This window comes from Rattus rattus, chromosome 5, assembly GCF_011064425.1.
Source record: "Rattus rattus isolate New Zealand chromosome 5, Rrattus_CSIRO_v1, whole genome shotgun sequence".
NCBI lineage: Eukaryota > Metazoa > Chordata > Mammalia > Rodentia > Muridae > Rattus > Rattus rattus.
Window position 1 is genome coordinate 83,759,259 of NC_046158.1, and position 12,096 is coordinate 83,771,354.

General features: G+C 36.4%; 1 protein-coding gene across 1 annotated transcript in view; it reads right to left on the reverse strand.

Moving 5' to 3' along the window:
- Positions 1-12,096, reverse strand: part of Elp4 (elongator acetyltransferase complex subunit 4) — a 195,591-nt gene that overhangs the window by 148,202 nt on the left and 35,293 nt on the right. Inside the window, exon 3 of the mRNA XM_032903846.1 lies at positions 10,802-10,923. Within this exon, the coding sequence (XP_032759737.1) occupies positions 10,802-10,923 (122 nt within the window). The remainder of the gene's footprint in view (positions 1-10,801; positions 10,924-12,096) is intronic.

Genomic DNA, 12,096 nt, shown 5'->3' on the forward strand with positions numbered 1-12,096 from the left:
TGCTATCTTTTTTCCCACTGGATGGTTTTAGCTCCTTTGTCAAAGATCAAGTGACCATAGGTGTATGGTTTCATTTCTGAATCTTCAATTCTATTCCACTGGTCTGTCTGCCTGTTTCTGTATCAATACCATACAATACAGCTTGAGTTCAGGGATGGCGATGCCCCCAGAAGTCCTTTTATTGTTGAGGATAGTTTTCACTATCTTGGGTTTTTTGTTATTCCAGATGAATTTGCAAATTGCTCTTTCTAACTCTATGAAGAATTGAGGGAATTTTAATGGGGATTGCATTGAATCTGTGGATTTCTTTTGGCAAAATGGCCATTTTTACAATATTAATCCTGCCAATCCATGAGAATGGGAGGTCTTTCTATCTTCTGAGATCTTCAATTTCTTTCTTCAGAGATTTGAAGTTCTGTTCATACAGATCTTCCACTTGCTTGGTTAGAGTCACACTAAGGTATTTTATGTTATTTGTGACTATTGTGAAGGTGTCATTTCCCTAATTTCTTTCTCATCCTGTTTATCCTTTGAGTAGAGGAACGCTACTGATTTGTTTGAGTTAATTTTATACCCAGTCACTTTGATGAAGTTGTTTATCAGCTGTAGTTCTCTGGTGGAAATTTTGTGGACACTATCATATAATCTGCAAATAATGATATTTTGATGTCTTCCTTTCCAATTTGTATCCCTTTGACCTCTTTTTGTTGTCTAATTGCTCTGGCTAGGACTTCAAGCACTATATTGAATTGGTAGGGAAGCGAGAGCAGCCTTGTTTAGTCCCTGATTTTAGTGGGATTGTTTCAAGTTTCTCTCCAGTTAGTTTAATGTTGGCTACTGGTTTGCTGTATATTGCTTTTACTATGCTTAGGTATAGGCCTTGAATTCCTGATCTCTCCAAGACTTTTATAATGAAGGGATGTTGAATTTTGTCAAAGGCTTTTTCAGCATCTAATAAAATGATCATGTGGGTTTTTTCCCCCTTGAGTTTGTTTATATAGTGGAGTACATTGATAGATTTCCGTATATTGATCCATTCTTACATTCCTGGGATGAAGCCTACTTGTTCACGGTGAATGATCATTTTGACATGTTCTTGGATTCACTTTCTGAGAATTTTATTATTTTTTCAATCATAAGAGAAATAGTCTGAAGTTCTCTTTCTTTGTAGGGTCTTTTCTGTGGTTTAGGTATAAGTTTAATTGTGGCTTCAAAGAACAAATTGGTTAGTGGTCCTTCTGTTTGTACTTTGAGGAATAGTTTGAAGAGTATTGGTATTAGATCTTCTTTGGAGGTCTGATAGAATTCTGCACTAAACCCATCTGGTCCAGGGTGTGTGTTTGTTTGTTTGTTTGGGAGACTTTCAATGACTGCTTCTATTTTTTATGGGTTATAGGACTGTTTTGATGGTTTGTCTGATCCTGATTTAACTTTGGAACCTAGTATCTGTTTAGAAAATTGTCTATTTCCTCCAGATTTTCCAGTTTTGTCGAGTATAAGATTTTGTAGTAGGATCCGATAATTTTTTGAATTTCCTCAGTTTCTGTTGTTATGTCTCCATTTTTATTTCTGATTTTATTAATTTGGATACTGTCTCTGTGTCCTCTCATTAGTCTGGCTAAGGATTTATCACTGATACTTTTCTTGAGGAAATCAACAAAGTATCTGGAATAACGCTTCAAAGATCTATGCTTTAGATTAAAATTTAAGCACAAAATAGGAGCACCTTTTAAGAAGTAGGAAATTTCCCAGTCCCTGAGTGTTAAGTGCTTGCTAAAGATCAATTATTTTATTTTTGGGCATGATCAGGGTTTGGATTTAGGTCTCTTGATGTCTGTCATTCTTTTTGTACTATACTACTGTCCTGAGAACACTCCCAAATGAGTCTGTGACTGTCATCCCTACATGTTCTAGTCATTAGTGCTTAATATTTATAAATCAAATTAGTCAAGCTAAATTTAAATATCTCTCTCCTAAAATAAAGCATAATATCACTATGAGAGTATTATGTAAAATATATGGTAGAATGAAAACCTGGATATCAGTGACTCTGGGTCAGAGGGATGGAAATCAGGAGTATTCTGGGTAAGAAGCTTGCTGAGATGTTAACCTTTTCTCTTCTGACATGCAAATGCATTTAGAACGAGACTAGGACATTTTTTAGTACAAATTAAACAGAAACTGTAAATAAAGGGATAGTTTTTAACCTAGTTTACAGATACTGATTTCTCTTTTCTTTGTGGTGGTACAGAATTCAAAGACACATCCTCAGATCAACTGCATCTGGGATCAAAGTATATGAGTAGTGGGTGAGCCAAGTACCAGAAACATCTCTTAGCACTGCATCAATCTGTAACATATTACCCCACTTGGTCTGTCTGAAGGTACAGTATTACTAACATGTATTGCAGGACATCTGATCACACTGTGAACCCTGACATTGTGTTGTTTTTTTAGAAAAAGCTATTTCTCGTTGTGGTATGGCTCAGCCATAGCATACACATTTAATACCTCTGACTGGAAATCAGATATGCCCTTAGACTCATCCTTTAATCCTAAACAATGAAGACAAAGTTAGTTTATAGAAGGAAGCGCCCATGTGTCAAAGTGATGTGGCGGCAATTTGACTTAGGAAGAGAAATATTTGACAGAATAGGATCTGGCCACCTCTCACAGGAACAGAGAAAAAAGAGGCTACTTAAGAGAGAGCAGTGCATATCTGCACCCAGAACTGGGGTTGTCCCACAACCCACTGGACCCAAAACTTGCCCGCACAGAGCTGGACTGCCAGGAGTACTCTCACTACTAAGCCCACAGGTAGGACCCCACTTTTGCTCCACTGACTGTCCTAGGAGAGACCCGCCCAGAGCGTGTGGGACTCAAGAGCTACAGGGTGGCCTGGGACAGGACCCTTTCGGTCTCCATCTGCAGCTGTCTCACAGCACTCCAGACCCAAAAGCTGTCCAGGCAGGTGGTCTCCCAGGACCACTCTCACTCCTATGATCACAGACTCACAGACCCACAAGAGGGTCAAGTTCCAGTCAGAGACAGCAAGACTAGCTAACAACCAGAGATAAACAGATGGCAAGAGGCAAGTACAAGAATCTAAGTCACTTGGCATCATTAGAACCCAGTTCTCCTACCACAGCAAATATCCCAGCACACCAGAAAAGCAAGATTTCGATTTAAAATCACATCTCATGATGATGATAGAGGACTTTAAGAAGGACATAAATAGCCTTCCGATTTCCATCTGCACCCAGAGTTAACTCCGAGTCACAGCTCTCTGTACTTAGATCTTGCTGGAGAGAGCTGATCTTCCCAAGAGAGCTGACACATCTGAGAGCAAAGGTCAGACTACTACTTCTGCTCTAAGGGATCCGCCTGGAGCCCTCGGGACATGGGAACCAAGGAGCAGACTAGTACAGGATCCTTCTGGTTTCAGTCTGTGCCCAGAGCTGATCTTGTACCACAGTTCTCTGTACCCAAATCCCGCCAGGAAAGAACTGGTCTCCCAGGAGTGCTGACACCAGACTTATAGGAGGGTGTGATAGTTTGCATATGCTTGGCTCAGGGAGTGGCACTATTAGAAAGTGTGGCCTTGTTAGAGGAAGTGTATCACTGTGGAGTGGGCTTGGAGACCTTCCTCCTAGCTCTTCCTAGCATGCTGAGGCTATTCCTGATTTCCTTTGGGTGACGATGTAGAACTCAGTTCCTCCTGCACAATGCCTGTCTGGATGCTGCCATGCTCCCACCTTGATGATAATGGATTGAACCTCTGAACCTGTAAGCCAGTCTCAATTAAATGCTGTCCTTTATAAAACTTCCATTGATCATGGTGTCATTCACAGCAATAAAACCCTAACTAAGACAGAAGTTGGTACCAGGAGTGGGGTATTGCTGTGATAGGCCTGATCATACTTTTGTTTGGAAGATCATGGACTTTGGATTTAGAAAGCAGTGGAATGCTTTAAATGGGGGCTTAATGGGCTATCTTATTAGGAATGTAGAAATCTTTGTTACTGAGAATGGTTTGAATTGTGCAGGCCCTTGAATTGTGCAGGCCCGGCCCAAGAAGTTTCAGAGGAAAAGAATTTATTTATGTACTGTAAAGACTGCTTTTCCGGTATTTTGGTGAAGAAAGTGGCTGCTTTTACCCTTGTCTGAAAAGTCTGCCTGAGGCTAAGGTGAAAAGACTCAGATTAATTGCCTTGACAAAAGAAGTCTCAGAAATGCCCATCATAGACTTTGTTCTCTGGTTAAGTTTCATGAAGAACATTTTAATGAAAAAAGGGTAGTTGAGAAAGGAAAAATCCAAAATATATGGTTTGAGTATTAAAGGGACACCCAGAAGTGAAATGGGGCTGAATCCTGTGTTCAAGAATATTAAATTGAATTAAGGGAGTAATGACTTTGGGGCAAGATCCCACCCAGCTAAGTTAGCTCCAGGCAATTTCCGTACAAACCATCACAGCATCAACACACTGTTAAGACAGCAAAACCAGCTAACACCAGAGATAACCAGATGGTGAGAGGCAAGTGCAAGAATATAAGCCACAGAAACCAAGGCTACTCACTATCATCAGAACCCAGTTCTCTTGCCTGCAAGCAAGTCCTGGACACACCAATACATCGGAAAGGCACATTTAAAATCACATCTCATTATGATGTTAGAGGACTTTAAGAAGGAAATAAATAACTCCCTTAAAGAAATACAGGACAATACAGGTAAACAGGTAGAAGCCCTTAAAGAGAAAATACAAAAATCCCTTACAGAATTACAGAAAAACACAACCAAACAGGTGAAGGAATTGAACAAAACTCTCCAGGGTCTAAAAATGGAAATAGAAACAATAAAGAAAGCACAAAGGGAGACAACCCTGGAGATAGAAAACCTAGGGAAGAGGTCAGGAGTGATAGATGCAAGCATCACCAACAGAATACAAGAGATAGAAGAGAGAATCTCAGGGGCAGAAGATACCATAGAAAACATTGACACACAGTCAAAGAAAATGCAAGAAGCAAAAAAGCTCCTAACCCAAAACATCCAGGAAATCCAGGACACAATGAGAAGATCAAACCTAAGGATGATAGGTATAGAAGAGAATGAAGATTCCCAACTTAAAGGACCAGTAAATATCTTCAACAAAATTATAGAAGAAAAGTTCCCTAACCTAAAGAAAGAGATGCTCATAATCATACAAGAAGCCTACAGAACTCCAAATAGATTGGACCAGAAAAGAAATTTCTCTCATCATATAACAGTCAAAACATCAAATACACAAAACAAAGAATATTAAAAGAAGTAAGGGAAAAAGATCAAGTAACATATAAAGGTAGACTTATCAGAATTACACCAGAGTTCTCATCAGAGAGTATGAAAGACAGAAGATCCTGGACAGATGTCATACAGACCTTGAGAGAAAACAAATACTAGCCCAGGCTACTATATCCAGCAAAATTTCAATTACCATAGATGGAGAAACCAAGATATTCCATGACAACACCAAATTTACACAATATCTTTCCACAAATCCAGCCCTACAAAGGATAATAGATGGTAAACTCCAACAAAAGGAGGGGAAACTACACCCTGGAAAAAGCAAGAAAGTAATTTTCTTTCAACTTACCCAAAAGAAGTGAGCCACAAAAACATAATTCCACCTCTAACAACAAATATAATACGAAACAACAATCATTGGTTCCTAATACCATTCAACATCAATGGACTCAATTCCCCAATAAAAAGACATAGACTAATGTACTGGATAAGTAAACAGGACCCAGCATTTTGCTGCATACAGGAAATGCACCTCAGTGACAAAGAGACACTTCATCAGAGTAAAAGGTTGGGGAAAAAATTTCCAAGCAAAGGGTCCCAAGAAACAAGCTGGAGTAGCCATTCTATTATCAAATAAAATCGACTTTCAACCAAAAGTTATCAAAATATAAGGAAGGCCACTTCACACTCATCAAAGGAACAATCCACCAAGATGAACTCTCAATTCTGAAGATCTGTTTTCCAAATGCAAGGGCACACCCACATTCATAAAAGAAAGTTTACTGGAGCTCAAAGCACACATTGCACCTCACACAATAATAGTGAGCAACTTCAGCACCCCACTCTCATCAATGGACAGATCATAGAAACAGAAACTAAACAGAGACAGTGAAACTAACAGAAGCAATGAACCGATTGGATTTAACAGATATCTGTAGAACATTTCAAACTAAAACAAAAGAATATGCCTTCTTCTCAGGACCTCATGGTGCTTTCTCTAAAACTGACCATATAATTGCATACTGCATGGCTTCTATTCAGGAATGATAAAATCCTATGTAACAGTTTCCATAGTTAAACTACCTTTTTGTGCACAACAATATCTAAGTAGTCATAACCATTCTTGTTTATGGGTTCAAAATATCATTTTTAATAGGCTGGGCATGTCGTTCAGTTGGTGGGTGCTTGACTAGCAATCATGAAGCCCTGGCTTCTGTTTCCAGTATTACAATGAAAGTAGGTGTGGAGAAATATGACTGTAACCCCTGTGTTCTGATGTGGAGCAGCAAGAAAAGAAGGCAGAAATCATTCTCAGGGATGATTTGGAGGCCACTGAGCTACATAATTCTTGTCTCAAAAATGAAAAAAAAAAAAAAAGAAAATTTTGAATATAAATTTAGGGCTTGAATAAGTGCTTCAGACTTTAGAAAGCAATCCCTAGATTGTTCATGTTAAATTTAGACTTCTGGAATACCATATCTCTCCACCTTAGAAGCCTAAATGACTTGCAGATTTCCCATCAGACGACTAAGAAATAAAGCAGAAATGAAAATCTAAGCTAAGATTCTAAATAAATTTCAACCTCTGGATGATATACATCACTCCATTGCTGACAACATTGTTGTGTCCAGGTGGAAAGGTGGTGGAACACCAGCTCTTGTGTGTGCTCCTGTCCAAGCATGTCTCCCAGAAGTGCAGACTTCCTCTCCTGCATAGTTCTGCTTTCCTCTTGCCCTTTAACTTCCTTACTGGAAAGCCAAACCCTGGCCTTCTTTAAAAGCTGGCTACAAATGTAGGTCACTGGCAGCAGCACTGAAGTTTCAGTTTGCCATGAGAGCTCCAAGCTTGGCTGCCAGGAGAGCGCCTGGAATTCTAAATAAGTTCTCACAGAAGCCAGGGGCTGGGGCAGAGTCACAGGAGGGGTCAAACCACACAATTGCAGCTCAACAGAATCAGTGTTAAACACCAAAAAGCATATAGATGGATATGTGGGAAGAAATAAAATGCTGACCAGGATGTGGAAGAAACCTTGTGATTTTGAGCTCTGCCTGAAAGGCAATGTCTAGTTTCTGTCAAGTTGATATATACAAATTACAGGTATAATAGTTTTAAAGAAATATAATAAATAATAAAGTAGATAAAAAATGCTTGGAGAAACAGTATTAATAAAATATTGAGCATATGATACAAAGACTGGATACAATTTACAATTATTCAGAGGTATTTTGCTTTCATTCTGAATCACTGCAATAAAAGTTTCTGTTAAGAGAAAATTTTAGAAGGGTATATTGGACTCCTATGTCTTTTTGCCATTTTTTGGCAGAATAATGATGCCTGGATCTGAAATATTTTGCATTCTTTCCATTCAATCATGCAGTGAAATGAGCAGAGCATTGACACTTCTGTGCTGTCACACTTTCACAGTGTCTTCTTAATCATATAATGAATAGGTGGTAAATAGAGACTTAAACATCTGAGCACCAAATAGTCAGAAGGAGAAGACAACTGTAATAATTCAAATGTTACATACATGCTTGGCAAAAATACTGCAGTCATTCTTAAATAACTAGTATACTTTATTTCAATTTAAACAAAAGAATCAAATAAAGTAGATTTATGATAAAATGAGGCAGATTTAAATAAATGACCTCAATATTTGGGTAACATTTTTAGTATATAAGATAATATTTTCAATTTACTAAGATAGTAAAGTTTTTCCTTGTTAGCCTTAAATCCATGAGAAAGAATTATAAAGATTTTAATATTTTATTAAGTTACTTTATTATTAAACATTCTGTTGATTTATTAATTTATCAAACATGGTTTATTTTTAAATAAAGTATTATTTATTCTGTGATGAGTCATAGTAATGTTATTTCTTTCAAAATTTGAAGTATCAATATATTAATTATGAAAAACCTGACCTTAATTTCAAATTCGAGCTACAAATTTAACAGTGCTAGGATGTCAAGTATATAGGATGCTACAAGCCTTTCTAAAACATCAAATTAGGATGCTCCAGACAGTAGTCATATAGTCATCCTGATTACATATTTAAAAATTCGCCATTCAATCTCACCAGAAGCAATCCTAGCTGATGTTGGAGATAGGGCATAACACATTTAAAAACTTAAGTCAAAAATATATTGCAACAAACTAGAGGAAATCCCCTGTGCTCCAGACACTACACACGTTCTGCTGCATGAACATTACTTATCTGGCATGCCATCATGAGGGAATATGCAACTCAAGTTTTAACACTTAACTTGCTAGAAAATGAATAAGCATTTACTTCTGAACACTTTTAACATTCCACATATATATCAATAAATGACATTAAACGTATGAAACAAATGTAATATAAAATACTAGTATCTCCAACTTTCAAGGAGATCCTTATGTGCATATATTATTTTTATTACATAAAAAACTGCTGCTGAATATCTTTATATAAAAATGAAAATTTTAACTAAAACATTCCTTAGGAAGTAAATTTTTTTGGGGGGGATAATATCCATTAGGTTTGAGATTACCAAGAAAATTCTTTTAGATAAAAAAGTTAACTACAAAATACTTTCACTGTGTGTTTTTTTTTTTTTTTTAAAGATTTCACAACACCACATATACTGTTCTATAGGATTTATTAAGGGGTATAATTTCTCAAAGCTACATCTTCCTGAAGGAGCTCTGACTACAATAGGCATGAACATGTTCTCCAAGGATGATGGATAAATTGCTGGGTGGTTATATAATGTATCTTCGGCAGCTGATGAGGCTTTTTATCTCTTGTCTTTCAGTTATACAGTTTTAAGATAATTATGGTCTATAAGATTGTCTTTCCCCTCTTTTTTGACCAGAAATACTTGCCTTGTTTATAGGTTTAAGAAATTAGAACTAAGCAATTACCACATTATTTTCCTTGTATTTAATTTCTAAACACTGCTAACACCTTGATTTTGGTCACTCATTATTGAATCTTTAGATAAAAATAAAGATTTAAGTATAATAATAACTGCATTAGACAAATTGAAATTCTAAAAAAAATACTATTTAGAAAACCTACTTACCTGTATATAATATAACAATTTATACTACAAAATATTTGTTTATTCTCTTCAGAGAGATACTAAAATATTTCTGTATTGGTATTATAAAGTATATGAAGAATTTAAATGTTTGGCACTCATACTTTTACAACCCATTATATTTTAAACACGTATAAATACTAAGTGGACCACAGTAAATATGCATAGATTAAAACAACACTTTTGCATTTTTATAGAAGAGGAGCATGTGTTTGTTTAAAACCAAGTTCTGCTTCTTTTCCATGTCAAACGTAAGAAATATAAAATGAGATGTCTGGAAGTTTAGGAAATATTACTGAGAATAAGAATCTATATTAAATCGAGTACAGCTATATGAAATATAAGAACAGATCAAAACATTTTAAAATGAATCATTAAATAATTCTACTTATCTAGAACAAAGTTAATATACATAATATTTAACACAATCATTAAGTACACACACACAGAGATGGTTATTGTTAAAAGAAAAATAATTCTATTACAATAAAACTAATTTTTATCTTATTTGTTTTTATTGTGTGCATATGTGTATAATGTAAGTGGGATGTTGTAAGGGAACTCACATGACAGTCGGAGGACAACTATTTGGGTAGGTTTTCTCCTGTCTTTATGTTAATTACTTCCAGGATTAAACTCAGGGCACCAGGCTTTTTATATTTCTTAATTTTAATCTAGCTGTGTGATGTCTTTGAGTTTCTTAAAATAAAGTAATTTTATGTTTTTTGTTTTATTTACATAGTTTCTGCTCTGAAAACCATATTACCATACATTAACTTTTAATATCCATTGAATATATTCTTGATAAATATTCAATTATGGAAAACAAAATTGGTATTTAAATAAAAATTACTTGCTCTGAGCTACTTATAAAGAAAAGAATTTCAAAACAAAGAACCAAATCTTCATGTACTATTTACAAGCATTAGGGTTTGTGGCAATAATCTGAATATCTTTGATAAATGTTCCAAGTGGGAAAGAATATGTTATCATTAGAACATACTCCTAAGTTCAAAACACCCACAGTGGTAGAAAGTAACCCAGTGATTACCTGGGGTTAGACAGTGAGAGAAATATACGGAGATGCTGGTTAAAACACACAGAACTTCTGGCTCTGAGTAAATTACGGGAGCGTAGAGGTTATAGCTGAAAATACTATAATGTTTAATTAAGGTAAACGTGGTCTAATCCATTTTCACTACACCAACAATGACAAGTAATACCTTGTGGGTCATACTTGTGGGAATCATTTCATAGTGGACACACTCACTGCTGTGAGTATGAAGCTAGCCAGGGTCTAGAGTGAGACTGAACTAGAAAAAACAAAACCTCCTCATAATGTCTAAATAGAATCTGTAAGGACATGCCTTACTTGTATATACGTTTTTTTTTCATCAAACATTCAAAATATATGTTGAATTACTATATTCTATACCTGTAAAATTTTGGCAGGATTTTCTTTAGCAGATGCAACCAACAGAGTGTGTCCATTGACGATTCCTTCTGCCAGGAAATACTTGAAGAGCAAAGGCGAATAGATATTATATTTATCCTCTTCTGTAAAACAGTTAAAAGATACATTAGAATCTCAGTGCAATTATACAGATCTTTTATATTTTTTCTTCTTTAAAGCAAGTATGTGATGTGAGAGAATAGATTATATTTCCTAAAGCACAGAGAGACCAAGAGAAATCAAACCGTGGATTTTTCGATACAGATTTTCTTATTCTAGAGATCATTCTTAACTACTGCACCACTCTGAAAAATGGGATATGTATCCTTATAAAAGTTCAGATTAAAAATTTTAAAAATTAGTTGTATTGCTTTAGATTATAATTTCATCACTCCCCCTTCCCTTTCCTCCCCACCATATACCTCTCCTTGTTCTCTTTCAATCAGATTTAAGTTTTAATATTTTGCTTCTTTGGTCCTGAGGAGCCTTGCAGGACCCCAAGAGCATCCTTGCAGGGGGTGAGTCAAGACTGACCAGCTTGGAACCCTCCCCCATCAATGCATTTCCAGCTGGTCTTCACTGGACACAGTCTGCAGAGGAGTTGCATGGGGTACCCTAAAACCCATTGTCTAGCTCTGGGCTCACTATTCAGTCCTGAGGAGACTTGTAGTACACTAAGGGCATCCTGCTTTTCCATGAACACCTGCAGGGACCCCAAGAACTACTAGTTTGGAACACTGTCCTACCAATCCCTCACCAACAGTGCCCACCTGAAGCAGAGCTAGCAGAGTCAGGTATCCTGTCTTCCACTGCCTGGCTCATCTCCCTCCCCTCACCTTTCCCCAGAAGTCCTCCTGCCATAAGGATCACCTAGTAACATCCGGGAAAAGCAGATGCCTAAAGGCCAGCATGAAAACAGAATCAACAAAATGGCATCTATCCTGCTACAGCAAACCCTGGATATCTTAATGAAAATGAAGCACAAGAGGATAGTCTTAAATCTCATCTTATAAAGACAATGAAGGTCTGTAAAGAGGAAATGAATAAATCCATTAAAGAAATACAGGAAAATACACTCAAACAGGTAGAGTGATTAAAGGAGATTAAAAGAGGAGGAAAATAAAAATAAAGAAATACAGGAAAATACAAACAGGTGAAGGATATAAATAAAACTCTCCAAGACCTTAAAAGAGAAATAGAGGCAATAAAGAAAATATAAACTTAGATATTACCAACACAAAACAGGAGATGGAATAGGGAATTTCAGGTGTAGAAGA